General features: G+C 50.3%; 1 protein-coding gene across 1 annotated transcript in view; it reads right to left on the minus strand.

The window, feature by feature from the left end:
- ITPR3 (inositol 1,4,5-trisphosphate receptor type 3) overlaps window positions 1-20,106 on the minus strand; it is an 88,594-nt gene that overhangs the window by 61,956 nt on the left and 6,532 nt on the right. Inside the window, 2 exon segments of the mRNA XM_079147292.1 lie at window positions 1,165-1,286; window positions 11,210-11,280. Of these exon segments, the coding sequence (XP_079003418.1) occupies window positions 1,165-1,286; window positions 11,210-11,280 (193 nt within the window).

The raw sequence follows: 20,106 nt of genomic DNA on the forward strand, positions 1-20,106 counted from the left end.
CCCATTAGGGACACCTTTTTAAGCACTCTGTCCCATTGAACTGAAAGCTGCCTGAGAACAGGAGCTCTGTCTCCTCCATCACGCTGGCACTCTCCAAGAGCACCACCCTCTGTCCTCTCCTCCCCCTCAGTGACATTCCACAAAGCTGCACACGTGATTCTGAGTACGTGCTGTGCGGTGTGAATGCCCTGCCCCGGCCAGACCCCGGCCCCCGCCTCGGCCGGCCGCAGCAGCATCCAGGACGGCCCCGCTCCCAGAAGAGAGGTGGGGTTACTTGGACCAGAGCTCAGGCAGCCCCCCTCTGGCCCCTACTTCCAGCCCAGGTCACAGCTCTAGGGCAGGGCCCACCCTGCTCCCAGTTCAGTCCCACCTCCTCAGAGCAGGGGCCCAGGAGAAGGGGACAGAGGAAAGCAAGGTCTGCGTGACAAAGGGTAGAGCACCTGACCAAGGGCGGGTCTTGGGAACAGCCACAAAGCTGCAGGTCACAGCCCTAAACTCCCACTCTGACATCACTTGGGGGGCTGGGAAACTGAGCCCCCCAGGACCCAGGACCATGACACCGTCCATGTGTCCAAGAAACCCAAAGTGAATCTGAGACCTGGAGACACTCTCAGCTCTACTGCAAACTCGTAGAACGACTGAGGACAGACAGGTCCCATCTAAGGGCCCCAGGATCCAGCTCTATAAAACACAGGGGAGCGACAGGAGCTATAGCTTAGTTGGTAGAGTGCTTGCCTCGCAAGCACAAGGCCCTGGGTTCAATCCCCAGCACTGAGGAAAAAAAAAAAAAAAAATATGGAGGTTAAGACTAGATCCAGGGTTCTCAAGCTGGATTCTCTGGAGCGGCATCTCAGGAGCTACCATAAGTCCATGCACAGCTGTAGGTGCTGCTCACTGCACTGTGGTGTCTGCATCCCACTAACTGAGCCATGTGCCCTGGCATAGAGCTACACCAGCCTGGAGGAAAGGGCACCCTCTAATTGGTAAAAAGGAGTTACACAGACTATTGGTCACTCTGCTCCCCAGCCCTTGCTCAATCACAGCAATTCACACCAGTCTCCTTCACTGGGTTTTAGAAGCCACTCCGCAGCCCCAGAGCCTCCTGACAAGCAAAGGCCCTAGTGCACATCCAGGCTTCTGGTGCACAGACAGGTGCACACACACCTGTAGCTTCTGCAGCAACACCACGTCGGCGATCTTCTCCTTGTCCTGCTTGGTCTGCTTGGCTTTCCAGTACTGCTTCTGGGCTGAGTAGCGGTTCATAGGGCACACCTTGAAGAGGCAGTCTGTGGGGATGGGGGGACAGAGGTTCATCTGGGGCTCAAAGCCTCCCTGAAGGACCCCTAACCTGCAGCTCTGCTTCCACCCTCCTGTCCCAGTGGGACAAGAGAAGTGGCTGGGAGAACCCCAGAAGATTTACAGCATCCTGGATTATGCTGAATATAACAGCCCAGCCCCTGGAGGACTCTCTGAAGGACAGGTCACACTCCAGAAAGAGTAAGACGCTTTCCTCACTCTGGTCTCCAGAGACCCTTCTGCAACAGGAGAAAGGACGGATTCCGGGTGCTGATGACGTGCTGGCCCCGTCTTTTTTGTTTTAGAACTCTTTCATGCATGTGCATTTGTGGGTGCCATATTCATGACTCAGAGGCAGGCATGTGACTGCTTCATTGGGGCTTCTACTTGTGCCCAACATTTACTTCTTTGGTTTGTTTTTCCCTCCCATGCTAGGGGCTGAACCCAGGACCTTGACCCATGCCAGGCACGTACTCTATCACTGGGCAGCACCCCCAGTCCTTCAACATTTACTTTAAAAAAAAAATGTTATCATGCCAGGAAGATGGCAAGTTCGAGGCCAGCCTGGGCAACTTAGCCAGACCCTCAGCAATTTAATAAGACCCTGGGAATGTGGTAGAGCCCCTGGGTGCAATCCCCAGTACTGGGAGGGAAAAACAGATGCTATCTTATTATAAATTGCTTTTTATTTTTTTCCTCCTCTTTTGTCACATCTAGGGCATTATACTGGCCTCATTTCTCCTCTGGCTCTAAGCTCACTGGCCCTGGACTGATATCATTTCTTATTATATAAACATGGACATATTATATCATTTATGAATTCCACTTCATAATTTTAAAGGGAGCTCTGGTTCTGACAGGCTGATCTGTCTATTTTTTGATGCCCTCATCAGACTCAGGGGCAGGCAGACAGGCCCTTACTGAACTAAACAAAGTATCCACAGCCCCAGCCTGGGCTCAGCAGATGTCTGCCAGATTAATAGATAGACAGGATGTCCTCAAGGATAAGGCGGGCCTTGATGTTAGCTACTTTTAGTACCAGGAATTGAACCCAGGGGCACTTAACCACTGAGTCACATCCCCAGTCCTTTTTTATACTTTATTTTATTTAGGGACAGGGTCTCACTGAATTGCTTGGGCCTCGCCAAGTAGCTGAGGCTGGGTTTGAACTCACAATCCTCCTGCCTCAGCCTCCCCAAGATGCTGGGATTACAGACATGTGGCACCACCGGGCCTGGCTCAAAGTTAGCTTTTAAGAGAAGAAGAGGGATGGCCTCCATAACTGGAATAAGAGTAAAAGGTAGGGAAGGATTTGGTGTGTCTAGGAACAGGACAGGGCCCTCCTGGCAGGAACTCAGAACACGTATGAGAACAGGGGTCAGGCAGGAGAGGTGGCAGAGATGGTGAAACTCCTGCTGGTCACCCATCAATTTGGTGACCTGGGCTGAGGATGTGGGAAAGGTTCAGGCCCTGAGTCTTGGTGGACCTTAGAGCCAGGGAAAGGCAGTGAGGCCAGGACCCCAAGGCCTTGGCCACTGATCGTCACTCCTTGGTCTCCGCACACATATCCCCCCATCACCCCTAATCCAGAGAGAGGAGAAGGGGCAGAGACAGGTGCTGCCCTACAGCCAGGGTCTCAAGCTCTTTGACTTCATCCCACCTAAGAAACACCTGCCATAAAACAGCATGAGGACTCCCTGCCCTGGCTGCAGTGGGCTCTGGGTCTGAAAGGGCTGAGATCCACGCTCACCATGTCTGGACCAACCCAACCAGACAACTGAAATCACTGGATTTTTCAAATATCTGTTATTTTAAGACTTCTTGAACTGACAAGTCAGAGAGGAACTCTCCAGCCAGAAGTGATGATCAAAAAGGAAACAAGGCCAGGCACAGGGGTGCACACTGGAATCCCAGCCATTCCAGAGGCTGAGTGAGGCAGGACGAGTGCAAGTTCAAGGCCAGCCTGGACAACTTAGCAAACTCTGTCTCAAAATAAAGAGTAAAAAGGGCTGGGGATGGGGCTCAGTGGGAGGGTGCCCCTGGGTTCAATCCTCAGTATGGAGGGCAGGGGGTGGGGGCAGGAAACAGGGCAAACAGAGAAACACCCAAGTTTCTTTCACCCTGAGGATACTTGTAGACTCCAGAAAACATATATTTTGACAGTTTCGCCAGGTAGAAGGGCAGGGTTCTAACAAGAGACTGAGACTCAAGAGGGCTATCCTCACAAGCAAGCTCAGCCCAGAGTTCAACAGCCACTACCGGAACTAGAGCCCAGGTGGAAACCCCTGGTTAGCTCAAGAAGCCCCATACTGGAGCTGGGCTTCAGGCAGACTGAGATCAGTGATGCCTCCGGGTGTGTGGCAGTAGGTGGCCTGACAGGCCTCTCTGAAGGAGGGTTCCTTTGTCCTGGTCCACCACCACCCACAACAGACTTCAAATGCCATAATGACAATCAGAGAACCAGAGCCCTGGAAGCAGACTCTATCAGGGAGAAAATCCGCAAAAGTAGACCCAGAAACAGACGTGCAGAGACTTCCGACAAGACATCCTAGAGAGCAGAGAGGCCTTCTCCACTCCATCAATAAAAGAAAAGCTTGAAGATCCCTGCAGAGAACAGGCAACTGTAAAAGTAACACCACAGACTAAAAATGAACCAAATGGAATTTCTAGAATAAAAAAACTCCATAACCAAAATTGAAAACTCACTGGACATATTTAAGGAGAAGAGCCAGATCTGAAGAAAAAAAAAAAAATTAATGAAACAATAACAATGTTGAATATGATTTGCATATTCTAAATCCATCCTATCCAATTCTTTAAAAGCCAGGTGAAACCCATTAAAGGGACTTTACAAGCCACTGAAGGGTCAGAGCCTGTGTTTGCATGAAGACCCTTGTCCCGCAGCCTGCTATGCAAGCCCCCTCCTGCTCCCTATCTCTCTGCACTTGCATGGAAATTCACTGGCTGAAAACTGTCAGATCCATCTTTGCCTCTGCACAGGTCCTCGTTCACAGCCCTGACCACCCACAGTACATGTCAGAAGATGCTTATGGAATAAATAAGCAAAGGAATATCTCCACTCTTTTACTGTGCTGTGTACTTTGCCCAAAGGCAGCCCTGTCAGAACCCCAGAACCTTCCCTCTCATCAAACAGCAGGGCTGAAGGGCAGAGAGAGGAAAGGGGGAAGGGAAGCCAGGAGATTGGGCAGGCAGGAGCCGCAGCACCACGGGCCAAGAGAAAAGGCTGAAGGCTGCGTGTGCCTGGGAGTGAGAGGGCACAGGGCTTGTGAGGCTATAACCGGATTGACAATCACCGGAAACTAAGAAGTGTCTCAATCCAAAAACCCACTGCTGCCATGTAGAATCATCCCTGGGGTGGGGAGCTTCAAACAGCACCAACTCCACAGTCTGAGGGACGAGCTAGGGGTGGTGAGGGGAGGCTGGGCACATACTTTTCTCTTTTTGCAGTGCTGGGGATTGAAGCCGGGGTCTGGGCATGCCACGCAGGGGCACTCTACCTCAGAGCTACGTTCCCAGCCTTCGGGATAGGCCACTTTAAAGGGGGTAAATGGGATACTTGGATTTATAAGTATAAATAGGAAGAATAAGGATACCTTGGGGAGGATGCAGGGCTAGGGAAGGAGAAGTGGGTCGCACAAGCTAAATTTTCATCTATCTTAGAAGGACACAAATGGACCAGGTGTAGTGGTGCACACCTGTAATCCCAGCCGCTAAGAATGCTGAGGAGGAGGATCCCAAGTTCAAAGGCAGCCTCAGCAACTTAGTGAGGCACTAAGGAACTTACCAACACCCTGACTCAGAATAAAATAAAAAGAAAGGTAGGGTGCTATGGATGTGGCTCAGTGGTTAAGCACTCCTGGGTTTAATTCCTGTGACCAAAAAAAAAAAAAAAAAAAACAAACAAACAAATAAATAAAGACACAAATGGATACTATTTAAAATTGATAAATCGAGAAACAGTGGAATAAGCATAACAGAAGGAACAATGAAAAGAACTAAGCGGGACTGTTACAAAGCTGTCAGGGTGTAAAATGGTATGAGCTCAATGGGCGGAAGTAGGGGTAGCTAGCAGGAGTACTGGTGGGAATCTCGAATCCCATCCTCTCCCACCTCTCTCCATAGGATGACTGACAAGGAAAAGCAGCGAAGCACAGAAGAGTAATACAGAACACTACCTTCATGTGAGAAAGAGGAGAAATGTGAATATATGCTTGTATTTGCATTAAGAAACACTGAACAGGCACAGTGGCACAGCAACCCCAGCAACTCAGCGGACTGAGGCAGGAAGATGACAAGTTCAAAGCCAGCCTCAGCAATTTAGCAGAGCCCTGAACAACTTAGCGAGACCCTGTCCCAAAATTTAAAAAATAAATAAATAAAAAGATTGGGGATGTAACTCAGTAGAAGTCCCCCCTGGTTTCAATCCCCAGTACCAAAAAGGGAAAAGAAAACACTAGAAAATATGTAAGAAACTAAAATAATTCCCTGAAGGGGCAGTGAGTTGGCAGGGACAGAGTGGGAACAAGATTCTCAAGGTATGCTTGTAACAATTTTTTTTTTTTTTTTTTTTTTTTTTTTTTTTTGCAGTGTTGGGGACTGAAAGCAGGGCTTCTTGCATGCAGGCTAAGTGTTCTGCCATGGAGCCACATTCCCAGCCCTTTTTATTTTTTATTTCAAGACAAGAATTCACTAAGCTGCCCAGGCTGGGCTTGAACTCATGATCCTCCTGTTTTAGCTTCCTGAGTCACTAGAATGGTGTGTGCCACCATGCCTGGCTGCATAACATTTTGATGTTTTAACCATATAAATAAACTCCCTAGTCACATTTTCTAGTATGGTGGCCCCTGGGGATGGGAACAGGTTGGGGTTGGGGACCATGCTTTAATCTTGATGAGTAAGAATAGGACTTCTTACTTCGTTTTGGTTTTCTGTCTTTGTCTTGCAGAGCTAGGATTACATTAGCAAAGCATACGCTCTACCACTGAGCCCACAATCCCAGCCCAAGAACAAAAATTTAAGTGGCCAGTACACGTATAAACAGATGCTCAACCTCACTAGTGGACTCAGAAATTCAAATTAAAACCACAACAGGAATTATGTTTATCTGGACACTGTGTCATGTGCCTGTAATCCCAGTGACTTGAAGGCTGAGGCAGGAGAATCCCAAACTGCAAGCCAGCCTTAGCAACTTAAAGGGACCCTGTCTTAAATAAAAAATAAAAAGGGCTGGGATTGTAGCTCAGGGGTAGATGGCTTGCTTAGCATGTGTGAGGCACTGGGTTCCATTCTCAGCACCACATATAAATAAATAAAATAAAGGTCCATTGACAACTTTAAAAAAAATAAAAATAAAAAACAAAAAATAAAAAAAAAGGGCTGGGAATGTAGCTCTGTGGTGAAGTGCCCCTGGGTCCAATCCCCAGTAATAACAACAAAAAAAGAACGCACTAACAGATCAGAGGTGTGACACAGTGGTGGAGCTCTTGTTTAGCAAGCGTGAAGCCCTGGGTTCGATTCCTATTACACACACATAAGAATTCACCATGAAGGGAAATATTTCATTCTCAAAAAAATAAAAGAACACTCAAAAATAAAAAAAATTTTTTTTTAATTCTCTTCTTGCTTTTCTTTTTTTTTTTTTTTTTTTTTTTTTTCTTCTTCTTGCTTTTCTTGATAGTTCTGAACATTAGACTCATAGCCCCCCACCCCACAGGCTGAAAGATACCTAAACATATGATGTGAGTGAACACAGAAATCAGGTGTTGGCATTTTTTTCCATTTTCATTCATGCATGAGTTTTTCTTTGTTTTTGTTTTAGTTTTTGTGTGTGTGTGTGTGTTTTTGGGGGGGGTCTGGGTCTCACTGCGATGCCCAGGCTGTCCTCGAACTCCTGGGCTTAAGTGATCCTCATGCCCCAGAGTAGCTGGGAGCACAGGCTCCTACCACCCCGCTGGGCTACCATGCATGAAATTTTAATGCACTCTAAATGCAGGGATGTATAGCATTAATGCAAGCCAAAATGTTTCCCTGAACAAGTTTCAGCAGTTCAGCTCTGTAACAACTGTAAATAAATCTGTTTGCTTTTTCTGGACAATGCCAGCACTTGAATTTTCTTTTTTTTTTTTTTAAACAAGTAAATTCCTTATCGATGGCACCTGTAGGGCGTCTGCAGCGCTCTTCTATAGGAGAGTCCGTCCACTCCGTAGACCTTTCTGAGCTGTCCTACAAAGCACTTGTTTTTACTGTTGTCTGTTTTCTGGGCTATTTAAAACCCACAATAAGATGCCATTTCACACCCAGAAATCTAGGCGGGATGAAACCAGTCCTGGCAAGGATGCAGGTAGACCCTGGGGAGCTGCACCCACGGCCTGTGTGGTGGGAAGGTGATAGCCCCTGCAGAAGGCAACAGGGTCACTGCTCATGAGAGGAGATTTCCTCCCACCCAGCAAGTCCCCTCACGGGAACATACCAGAGAAACAAGCCCGAGGAGCCTTGCACAGAACGCTCAATGCGGCAATGTGGGTGATTGCCAAAACTGGAAATGAGCTACATGTCCATCACCAGCAGCACCAAGCAACAGACTGAAGTTAATTCACCCAGTGGAATGTTACCCAGCAATTAAACATATGAACCAGAGCCACATGTATCAACATGGATAAATCTCAAAAACCAGTGCAGAAAAGATTTGTACGGAAGACTACCTACAACACACAGAGTTCGAAAAATGGACACTACCCCACATTGTTCACGGATATTTCCCTATGTATTAAGGGCAAATGCCTTAAAACAGGCACAGGGATTCCTGAGCATTACTCTCCTCTGGAGAGGGTGTAGGGAGATGGAGAAGGAGGAAGGCATAGTGCACTTCCACCACAGCTATGTTATTTCTTTAAAAGTAAAAAGATCTGAAATAAACGTGGCAAAAAGGATTTATATGGCTTAGTAGTGGGTCCATGGGATGAGTGTTATTTCTCTCTCTACATTTGTATGGAGTTGGAATAAGTCTGAATAATAATAATAACATCAATAAACTGGGTTTGGAAGATGCTCTGGTAAAGCAGAGGAGGAGGCCAGAGAAGAAGCAGCTGTGCAAACAGAAAAAGGCCACCTTGTCACCCTCCCCCTCCTCCCTGTCCCCCACCAGTCTGGTACCCCAACACACTTGTCCTAGGATCTTTGTGACTGACGAGTGAGCTCTGAGTTTTCTTAAGGTATACTCAGAGGTGAGGGCTGCCAAGTCCCTCGCAGAGGATCTTCCCTTGCCCCAGCATGGGGGAAGAGAAAGGGCCTAGGAAGGCAATGCGCCCCCACCCCAGGCCCAGTCAGCAGGGCAGGACTCACAGCAGCCAAACCCTAAAACTTACAGCAAAGCAGGGATCAGGAGGTTGGGCTGGCATGGGGTGCCACACACTCAGGCGCCAGCAGCCTGGGCTTCCAGGACCTTGCCAAATCTGGAAAGAACTCCCTGAACATGCTGGGGCTTGGGGTGGCCTCAGAAGGGGGACAGAACTGAAACCACAGGCAAGAAACCAAACAGGGGCTGATGGAGGCTTTGCAGCCCTGCTGGGGACCTCCAGGGGCAGCAGGTACAGGGGGAGCTGGCAGAGCACTGAATGGTGAGCAGTGGGGGACTGAGGGAGTCCCCTGCAAAGGCAGGCTTACCCCAAGATGACGGGGATAGAACTTCTGGGAGGTCTCAGGGTAAGGCCATCTTTGATGACCACCAGCCAACTTCTCAAATGCTTGCCACAGTCCCCACACCTCCTCCCCTCCCGGGTCAGGGTGTTTACAGGAAAGACACGGAAACAATGAAAGTGAGGCCTCCTGGTTTGAGGCCAGGCCTCTTCTGGGCTTCAGGCTCAAAATAGGAGTTTGGAATCTACATCTCTCGCCCCAAGTTCAAGTGCTCTACTTTGTACCCAACAGCCACAAGGCTGCACTAAGACCTGCACCTGTTCAACCTCAGCTCCTCTCAGGTCCAAATAGGACCACAGAAAATCTGGAGTGGCCTCTGAACCTCATCAAGACACCAAAAGCCTGGGCCAGACAAGAGGGGTAGGTACAGTCTAAATCCGTCTTTTCACCTCACTTTGAGGGATGGGCCTACAGAGGCCATGGGGACCTTGGCATGGCCCAGGGTTTCTGGGGGGAGGTACTCACAGGCTTTAAGAAAATGAAGAGGAAGAGACAGGGGGGTGTGGGAAAAAAGCCATAACAGAGGAAAGCAAGATATCAAAGGAGAATTTGTTCTGTTAAGTGGCTATTTGTTGTCAAAAATTGGCCCCAAACTCTGCCCACTGGAAGCCTAGGGCAAATCTTCCCCTGCCACACCCACCTCCCTGTGGCCAGCCTGTCACTCCACAGATCTGACTGCACAACCTTCCCCTCTCAGTCCCAGTCCCTTCCTGACTGGCAGAGGCCCCCTGGGGACCCTCATCACACAACCTCTAGTTTTTCAGAAAGAACTAGGCAGCAGACTCTGCAGATAAAACTGTGAACAAGACAAGCTCACAGAGATCTCCGCCCTGGCGGAGCTGCTATTCCAGCGAGGAAGACAAATGATTAAAAAATTAATTAAAATACATGCAGCATGTCAGACTCGAGCTGTGGAGAAAAATAGAGCAGGTGAAAAAGACGGGATCAGGGGCACAGCCTCCTGTGGGTGGTCAGGGAAGGGCTCGCTGAAGCCTTAGACCTGAGGCCGCTGAGAGCAAGCCACAAGGATAGGTAGGGTAAGAACATCCAGGCAAAGGGACAGCAAGTGCAAGGCTGTGGGGTGCCAGTGTGGCCCATAACCAAGAGGAACAGCAGGAGGCTGGTATGGCTGAGGGAGCAGGGAAGAGGGCAGATATGGAGGGCAGCGGGGACTGATGGCGAGGAGTGATCCAGGCCAGAGGCAGTTCCCACTTGACCCAGGACCCTACCCCCAGGCAAAGCCCCCACTCAGAATCCCATGGCAACAGCAGGATCAGAAGAACAGACATGGGGCCCCACTGCAAGCTGGGAGCGTACCCCCTCCATCTCTCCCTACACCCCAGCAGACAGACAGCCAAGGCTGCAGCAAGACTGTCTTATCCCCATCCTCCTCATCTCTTGAGGGCATCCCAGCTAGCCTCCCCCTAGGGGAGAGGAGCAACCAGATGTCAGGCCTGGTGGCAGCAACCAGCAGGCATGTTCTTGTCTGTTCCCACCCTGCCCGCCATGCCCAGGATTTGTCTGTCTGTCCCAACTCACAGGTAATCACAACAATAACAGTTTGACACAGGGACAGCCAGGACATCCTTTCCTCTTCACAAGGCCCTTGGGCCTGCTGGGCTGGACAGAGAAGCCCACTGATATTGAAGGACATGGAGGCCCCACTCAGGAAGCCACTCACCCAGGTCACAGCACTGAGCTAGGTATAGACTTGGAGGCCCCTCTAGCAGGAGTCACCCACAAAGCTCAGGGCCAAGGCCCGAGGACACAACCAGGGTCAGAATTCCTTGGAAAGCATCAGGTCTAATCCCTTTGCCACACAGATGGGGAGACTGAGGCACATGGAAAGGGTCTCCCCAGGACCTCCTACCGCCTGAGGCAACTCTCTTCCACCTCTAAGCCCTCAGAAAAAGTCCATTCACATAGACAAAGAAAGCCCTGTGGCTGGCAGGGACTTAGGCAAAGAATGGGCCCCTGTCCAGAAGTGGGTGTGCCTGCGAGGGGGGTGTGGCTGCAGAAAGGGAGACGTGTACTGTGCCAAGATGGCACTGCACAGACCGAGGGGGACTCCACAGACGGCAAGGGTCCAGCCTAATCTGGCCACTGAGGCCAAATAAGGTGAATAAATTCAGAGCCAGGTCCAGGACTCAGGAGCCTGGGAGGGACACTAACAGTGGAAGAGGAGAGGAGGTCTTACCTCGGAACTTCTTGGGGGGGTTGTCCAGGTCCCCAGCTGCAGGTTCCACCACACAGCGGTCATCCACCAGCCTAGGGGACAAGGCAGCTCAGTCAGTGGGAAAGAAGAGATTCCATAGCACCCTTCCCTGGGGAACAGGGGATTCCAGGTCAACAATGAGGCCTCTTTGAAACTCCCTCCGTCACTGACAAACCATGCCCCCCACCCCACCACATCATCCTCTCTCCACTATTAAAAGGCAAGTTCTCCTGGGCTGGAACAGAGACTCCAGGAAGCACTCAGAGACCCCCAGCCCACCCCAGCTCCTGGAGCTTTCCTGTGGGGGTCTGCCACCTGTCTGGGCTGTCACACACTGCAGATCTAATCCCTGAGACCCTACTGTCCTGACAGGAAGGACAGAGAGAAGAAGACAGATTGAGAGACAGAAAGAGAGGAGAGTGAGAGCATGGTGGAGAGAAAGAGAGAGAGGAAGAAAGACAAAGAGAGAAAGGAGACACAGGAGCTGCAAGAGACCAGAGACACCAATGAGAGAAGTTTACCAAGCCAGGGGCATGAGCTGGGGTCTCCAAGGCAGGACAAGAAGCCTCATGCCTTCCCAGTCTCAGGGTCCATTCCAGACTAGCCTCTTTGGCCTATCCTATGGCCTGAAAATTCCCCCTTACAGACAGGGCTGGGGTTAATCCTACATCCACTGAGGACATCCATTCATCCATCCACCCACTCACCCATCCAAGAACCTATCCATTCCTCCCTCCATCCATCCATCCATGCACCCACCTCTGCATCCTTCCATCCACCCATCCTTCCATTCATCTATTCCATTCCTGCACTTAAAATCATCAAAGCATCTCCAGGAGAAAGTGATGATGGTCACCTGCCATTTCCAAGGCCAACTCTATCTCAGCACTTCATACCTGTTGCCCCTGAATTCTTATCAACTTCCCAGCAAGGAGATGGACATTAGCACCATTTTTTAAAGGAAGAAACTGAATCTGAAGATTAAACAACTTGGCCAGGTGTGTGGTGCACACCTGGAATCTCAGTGACTCAGGAGACTGAGGTAGGAGGATCACAAGATCGAGGCCAGTCTCAGCAACTGAAACCCTAAGCAACTTAGCAAGAACTCGTCTCAAAATTAAAAGGTCTGGGGATGTAGCTCAGTAGTAAAGTCCCTAGGTTCAAGTCTCAGTACCAAAAAAAAAAAAAAGATGAAATAATTTGTCTGAAATCACAGAGCTGATACCAGAGCTGATAGCTCATGTTCCTCCCACAAGGCAGCTAACAAGGTTGGCTAACAAGGTCTTTTCTGATCTAACCTCCTTCCACTTCCCAACTGGTCTTTTAGCTCCACTTCCTGATCCAGCTGTATTAAACCTCCAGGTCGCCCCAAGGCCCCTTCCTGGGAGCTCTCCACAGACAGTCCTGGCAGCCTACAAGGCCTCATGCCCACCCAACCCTGGACCCTGAAGCCCAAGCCTAGCAGACTCCTTCCTCCCCGTTCAGTTCCTCTTTCGTACTCTGTGAAGGCAGCTGTGGCCCCTCCTGGGGGGCACCCCACCCCTTGTTCCCTCAGCACTTGATCCTGGCCTCTCTACTTCCACACTTGCTGCTGAGTTCCTTGCAACTGGGACCACTGTATTTTTCCACCTGGAATCTTTGCACAACACAGTCCTGGGAAATAATGATATAATAAAAAATAGACATTTGGGCTCCATCCCAGCTCCTGGCCACAGCTCCTAAGACCCTTTTAACTTCTTAAGTGATAAGACAGATAAGAGCATCTTTTGTTATAATATTTGGTTTTTCTGTCCCCCGTTCCTGGAATAGTTACAGAACATTAAGGGTGAAATGGCATGAATTTTGTTCATCTCAAGTCCCTTTCAACCACACCTCAAATTTATGTTAATGAGGGGACTTTTGGAAAGCCCCTAAGGAAGGGGGCAAGGTACTGGTTGCCTGTGGAACTGATCATGTGATTGGGAGGTGGAAACTTCAGCCCCACCACCCATCACAACTTCCTCTGGAGTGGAAGAAGGAGCTGGAGATTGGCAGGAGGTTGAACTCATGGCCAGTGGTCAATGACTTAATCATGTCTATATAGTGAAGCTCCATGAAAATTCAAAAGGACAGGTTCAGAGCACTTTCCAGTGAGTGGCCACAGGGAGGTACAGAAGGGTGGTGTGCCCCTGGTGGCTCCACCCCTCCCCCATGCCTCACCATAATCATCCCCTCCATCTGGCTGACCTGCATCCTGGGATGCAGTGGGATCTGGCACTAACTCCTGGCAGAGAGTGTCAGAATTAAATTGAATTGCAGAACATCCAGTTGGTGTCTGCGGAGAATTGGAAAGTTACCTAATGTTTTCATATATTGCTATTTAATTTTCTAAATCTACTTAGTTATTACTTCCATTTTAGAAGTTAAAAGATAGACCGCAGAGCTGGGCTTCGAAGCCAGGCTGGCCAGAATCAACAGGTGCCACCTTCGTGGTGAAGGGGAGAGGGAGGGGGCCCTGTCTCCTTTTCCTCCCGCGCCTCCAGCTCTCTTCCCTTCATCTGCACTACATTCCAGCTCATCTTGGCCACGCTCGTGGGCACAGAAGTACCACTAATATTCTCACTGATGACTCCCAAGTTCCTCCTCCCCCAAACTGCCTACTGGACATCTCTGCTCAGGAATCCACTAGCAGCTCAAAAACAGTAGGTGCAAAACCAAACTCCTAATTAATTAGAACAATTTTTTTAAAAAATTAAAATTAAAAAAAAAAAAAAACTCCTAATCTTCCACCTAAATGTGTTTCTCCTGAAGATGTCCCCATCTCAGTCAATGGAAACTCCATCCCTTGGAGTGCTTGGGATCAGAAACCTCAGGCCAGTCCTCTTCCACTCACACCTCACAGTCAACCTGATGGGAAACCCTGTGGACTCTGGCTTCAAAATACATGAGAACCAACTTCTTGTCATTTCCACCACCATCCTGGGCCAGGACCCACACTCTCACCTCTGCTTCAATAACTGCCCCCTCATAGGTCTCTGAGCTTCCTCTTTGCTCCCTAACCCTGTACCCTACAAAACAAGACAGGGATCCCTTTAAAGATCAGTTAGTGCCAGGAGCAGTGGTGCATGCCTGTAATTCAAGAGATTCAGGAAGCTGAAGCAGGAGGATCACAAGTTCAAGAACAGCCTCAGTAATTTAGTGAGGCCCTAAACAACTTAGTAAGACCCTGTCTCAAAATTTTAAAAATAAATAAAAAGAGCTAGGGATGTAGCTCAGTGATAAAGGGTCCCTGGGTTCAATTCCTGGTACCAAAAAAAAAAAAAAAAGGTAAGTTGTGGTAAGCACTTGGTGGTAGAGTACTTGCCTAGCAAGGGCAAGGCCTGGGATTTGATCCCCAGCTCCAGAAAAATAAAAATAAAAAAGTAAGGACCGCACTCTGCTCAGAATCCTTCAAAACCACTCATCCAAGAGTAACACCAAATATGGCACATGATCCTCCCCACTCACCTCTGTGACCTCATCTCATCCTCCCCTGGTCCACCAAGCCCAGTCTCCAGGTTCCTCAAATCTCCCAGGTGGCTTGGCACTGGCTCTTTCCTCTGCTTGGAACCCTCTTCCTCTAGACCCCTGCACCGCCTGCACATCTCAGCTCAGATGACCCCACCCATGGAAATGCTCCCTCTGTCCCTTTTAAAATTGTACACTCCTTCCTCCACACTCCTTGGGCCCCTCCTGCTTTCTTGTTCTCCATACATCTAGATCACCACCCTAGCTCTACAGAATTGTCCTTATTTTGTTTACTGTCCCTCACTCCCACCCCATGGGATGTCAGTTCCACAAGGACAGAGATGTGTGTTTGGCTCCCTGCTGTATCCCCAGCACCCAGACCAGCAGTGGCCTGGTGCAGAGCGGCCAACACGAAATACATATTGAGTGAGTAAATTAATTCGTTTCATTAGCTGTGGAGGGAAGTGCATGAGAAGCAAAAGATAAGGTCCCTGCCTCTGGGAGTTGAAAATCTCATTGGGAAGACAAGTCACATACTCAGAAGAATAATGATATCAGGAATATGCATTGGTGCCAACTGGTGGTACCGCTGTAGGTTCTGTCCGGATTTGCGGATGGGAGAGGTCAAAATATGGCCAATCAGACAAGGTATGAAAGAAGCAGCAGCTCAGGGCCTTGAATAATGCATAGAATTTCCTGTAAGACATCAGTGAATCAGATCAGCTGGTTTCTCTTAGCAAAGTCTAAGGGAGAAGACACAAGATGAATCCATTTGGTGGGGAGGAGCATAAGCAATGACCAGGGCCTGGGACTGAGCTCTGCCAGGATGGAAGTCCTGTCTCTGAGGGGTGACTGGTGCAACCCTGCAGCACTCCCTTGGCCAGTGCACTAGGCCTTGTGGAGGAGGAAAAAGGAAGAGGTCATAGACCCCTTCCACAAAGATGTCCTATCTGAGGAAAACCCATCCTAATCCAGGATCCCTCCATGCCTGCTTCTGGAGCCCCTTGTCTGAGTCACTCCTACTGGGAAAGACATGCAAATGTGGATATTCACCTGCTTTTCCTACCCGCCCCCAACCTGGCACAAACCCACCTGGTGGTTAGGTGGATATCCATCTGCCCCTGCCCAGGTTGGCACACCTTCTGAAGCCCCCCCCCCCCCCCAGCCATGTCCAATGCCCAGCAGATTCACAGCCCAGAGTGCAAACTGAAGTCACTTAGTGAAGAGGAGAGTTTGGGGAAAGGAGTGAGGACTCTGGAGTGTGCAAACAAGGATGGGAAGGAGAACGTGCCAGGTTTGCAGCTGAGTCAGGCATGGCTGTCTGAGGGAGCAGGGTGGAAAAGCAAAACAAGCAGCAAGCAGTGTGTAGGGGTAGATGGGACCCCTGAGGGGGTGGAGGTCAGAAGTGAAGAAGATGATTGACTGATGGATGGATTTTTTGCAGTGCCAGGGGTCTAACTCAGAGCCTCACACATGCTGAGCAAGCTCCCCACCCTGAGCTACAACCCAGCCCAGTAGTGAAGATTTGAGAGGCCAGAGAAAGGACCACCCACCCATCAGAGCTGCCTCCTGAGCAGGGAACCAGCAGAGCCAGCACCACCTGGCCACACTGGGAGCCAATCTGTGCTCCTCCCAAAGATCCTCTCAGAGGTGGCCCCAGCCTTCCTATTTTTATTCTCCACTTGGGTCTTGGCACAGTCTCCCTACCCCGACCTAGTTGTGGCCAAAAAAGGTGGTCATTCAAGGGATGCTTGCAGAGTCCCAGAGTGCCCCAAACACCCCCCACAAGCCTTGCACCCATTCCTCTGTGCACTCTTTAGGGCAGATGCATCCCACGAAGGTGCTCCCTGGTGGGAGGGGGTGGAAAGGAACTAGCGTGAAGCCAATGTCAGATAAACAAGAAAGCCCTTATCAGTTGGGCTGCCCGAGACCCAGGAGACCCAGGACCAGGAGCCCAAAGACTCCAGACAGGTGAGTTCTGATGGAGGGGGAGCCTGGGAGGGCAAGGCCGCGGTGCGGTCGGAGCGACCCTGGGCCCCGCCGGTGGCCGAGCCCGACGCCCCTCCCGCCCGCGCCCCCGTGCAGCCCTCCCGCGCTCTTCTCGTCCGGCCCGCCCTCGCCCCCGCGGCGGAGCGAAACTCGCCGCCCCACGTGTAGCCGCCGCACCGCCGTAGGAGGGTGAGCGCGGCCTCGCCCCGGCCTGCCTCCGACTGCCAGCAGCCGCCGGGACGCTGGGCCTCCGCCAGGCGCGCCCCGGGCGGGGAGGTGACGAACTGCGCGCGCCGGCACTTTCCTCTCCTCCCGCGAAGGGAGGTCCCGGGGGCGGGGGGTGGGGGAACCACTACCCACCTGGTGGCACCACGTCTCTGGTCTTGGTACCCCCACATTTCTCCTCATAGGGAGCATCTGTGTTTATCAAATAGCCCAGCCACAGGTGTACTCCTGGCACTGACGGCTGTAACCAGGGCCGAGATCTCCAGGCTGAAGTGGCACAGGCTTCACTCCCCCAGGGTCCCTAGTCCCAAGGTCTTGAGAAGGACCCTTTGCCCACCAATCTCACCCTCTGGCCTCTCCCCTTTTACTCATGCTGGGGACCCCATATGCATCCTTCAAGACCTGGTGCTGGGTTCCTGCAGGGTCTTCTGGTCATTCCCTCCACAGGTACACCCCCTGTCTACCGGCTGGCAGCACCCCGGCCAAGAACACTTTTGAAAAAACCCATGCCCTATGTGCAGAACTCCGTAAGTCACTTTTACATCCAAATATCTCATTCTATTCTTACTACAATCCCATGTGATTCCCAGAGTGGAAGGAACCACTGGGCCACAACCCAGTCTCCATCTATTCAATAAACCTTATTGCAAGTCAGCTATCCCAGGGCACTGGGTCTGGTTCCCACCCTCAGGAAGCTCGCACCCACCAGGCTGAGTGCTCAGAGAACATAAGCCACAGGTCTATACCTGTGCATCAGGCTTCCCCGACTCAGGGACAGCAGCCACTCAGAATCTTGAGGACAGTCCCTCTTGTGAGTCTTCCACCTACTGGGAGGCACAAGACCAACTGGAGTCTGATCTGTAGAGGTCCCAGCAGGGCATGGAGATGGGGTGTGACTGAGGTCCTGGAAGATCACATGTGAGCAGGACCAGCCTAGAATCCCAAGGAGAGGAGCTGATTGATAGCATGCTGTAGAAGAGTGTGGAAGAAGGTGCTGGCCCTCAAATGGGAAGAGAGGAAGACCTACATTCAAGGACCTGAGTGGCCTATTCCACCCAGGGTGGACTTTGATATCCAGGTAGAAGCCATGGGAAAGGCAGTGGGGCAGGTCAGTGCTGTCTGGAAAGATTAGATAAGGAGGAGGAAGAAGGGAGCCAGATAGAAGTGGGATAGTGACTATCAGAGAACCTGACTCAAAACCTGCACCTACCAGCTTGGCCACCATCAAAGCTTCCATGGGAGGGGAAATCACAGACTGGGGAAATCCCTGAGGGACCCTGAAAAACCCCCTCCTCCATCCAGCTGTAGAAACGGGGACATGGAAGGGGAAACTGACCGGCCCTGGTCACATGAGTTAATGGAACAGCTATTCCAGACCTAGGTCTCTTCACTACCAGCCTGAGCCACTGGCCACCTCCCAGAGGCACCAGCCACCACCCACACATCTAGACCAGCCCTGATGAAGGCCACTTCCAACAGAAGTGCACTAATGGGCTGGTGGTAGATGGAGGACCCAAGGGACCCTCTCCAGATACTCAGTCATACCTGCTAGGTGGGAGTGGGATAGGAATGTTGAGATTAGGACCCAAATGCACTAGCTGGAGTCTCTGGCTCACAAGAGAAAAGAAATTAGTTCCTGCATCCCAGCAAAAGCACCTGTTTCCTTTACCTCTACATATCTTTACCCAGGATCCACCTGTGTCACCAGAGGGAATATATGAAATTTAAACATAGGCATGGCTCATGCTTTCAGAAGGTCTAAAGCCTAGAAGGTACAGTAAACTGCATACCCAGAGAACCCCAAGAGTTTCTCCAGGAGGACAGCAAAAACAACTAAATTCGGCCCAACAGAAATAAAGTTCCCCAGCACGTGTGCCAGCCAAGTCTGCATCTCTGGCTCAGGATTAGGTGAGCTGTGACAAGTCTTAGGAGCTCCACAGTGCAGCTGGGGGCACAGGAAGATGTATCTATAAGGGCAAAGGAGAAGAGAAGGAACAGAGGACAAGAGGGAAAGCTGAGAAGAAACAGAAAAAAGAAGTAACCATGGGCCACCCAACCTGCCCTGGCTTCACACACTAGCCTACTAGGTCCAGGCCTCTCTGCTGCTATGCATCACCCAGAACTGGATACTCAATCTGTCCCCACTTGATGGATGACCTCAGCAGGGTAGACCCTCAGGACCAGACCACCTGGCTCCAGACCTCCACAGAGCTCTCTGGGAAGCAGAGCAGCAAAGCAGCCTGACAATGAGATCCAGAAGTGAGCCAGCCTAGGGCGTTCTCACATGAGAACTCCGAATCATGGTAGGGGAGCAGGGTGGGGGCGGCCCTGTTCTAGATGAAGGTGACTTGAGAGATATTGAGTACCAAATGTAACACATGGACCTTGACAGGATGCTAACTTAAAGAAACCGTGGTCAAAGACATACTGGGGACAATTGACCATGGATTGCACACTAGATGCTATTAGGAAATGACTGTGTGTTCACAGCACTGTGGTTACATAGGAACATACCCTTTTTCTAGGAATGTATACTGAATTTGTGGAGATGAAAAAGATGCAATGTATATAATTTACTATAAAATAGTTTGGCAAAAAAAAAAAGGCATTGCAACCAAGCATAGTGGCACACATCTGTAATCTCTGCGACTTGGGTGGCTGGGGATTTAAGTGGCAGAAGGATCACAAGTTTGAGGCCAGTTTAAGCAACTTAGCAACTTATTTGTCTTAAAATTGAAAATATAAAGGGTTGGGATGTAGTTCAGTAGTTGAATATCTTGAGTTCAATTCCCAGTACTGAAAAAAAAAGAAAAAAAAGGTAGCAACTATGGGGAAATTACTATGTCTAGGTGGTGAATAGATTAGTGTTCTAAATGATTCTCTGTCCTTTTCCTGAATTATAGTTAGGCCTTAGCTGGTGGTAAGAAGTCAAAGGGACAGCACAGATGAAGGCCAGAGCCACCTACTGTAAATGGTCTGTAAAGCTCAATGGAAACCACCACCATCATCATCATCATCATCATCATCTCTGAGACAGACCTACTTCTCCTCATGACCCATATCACCCCTGTCATCAAGGTCTGAACTCAGACGTTGGAGACTCAGATCCTGGTCGTCCTGCAGGCTGGAGGAGGGGCTGTGGGCTGGCTGGCTGAGAAGCTAGGAAAGAGATTTGCTAC

This window comes from Sciurus vulgaris (assembly GCF_902686455.1).
Source record: "Sciurus vulgaris genome assembly, chromosome: 7".
NCBI classification, from domain to species: Eukaryota; Metazoa; Chordata; class Mammalia; order Rodentia; family Sciuridae; genus Sciurus; species Sciurus vulgaris.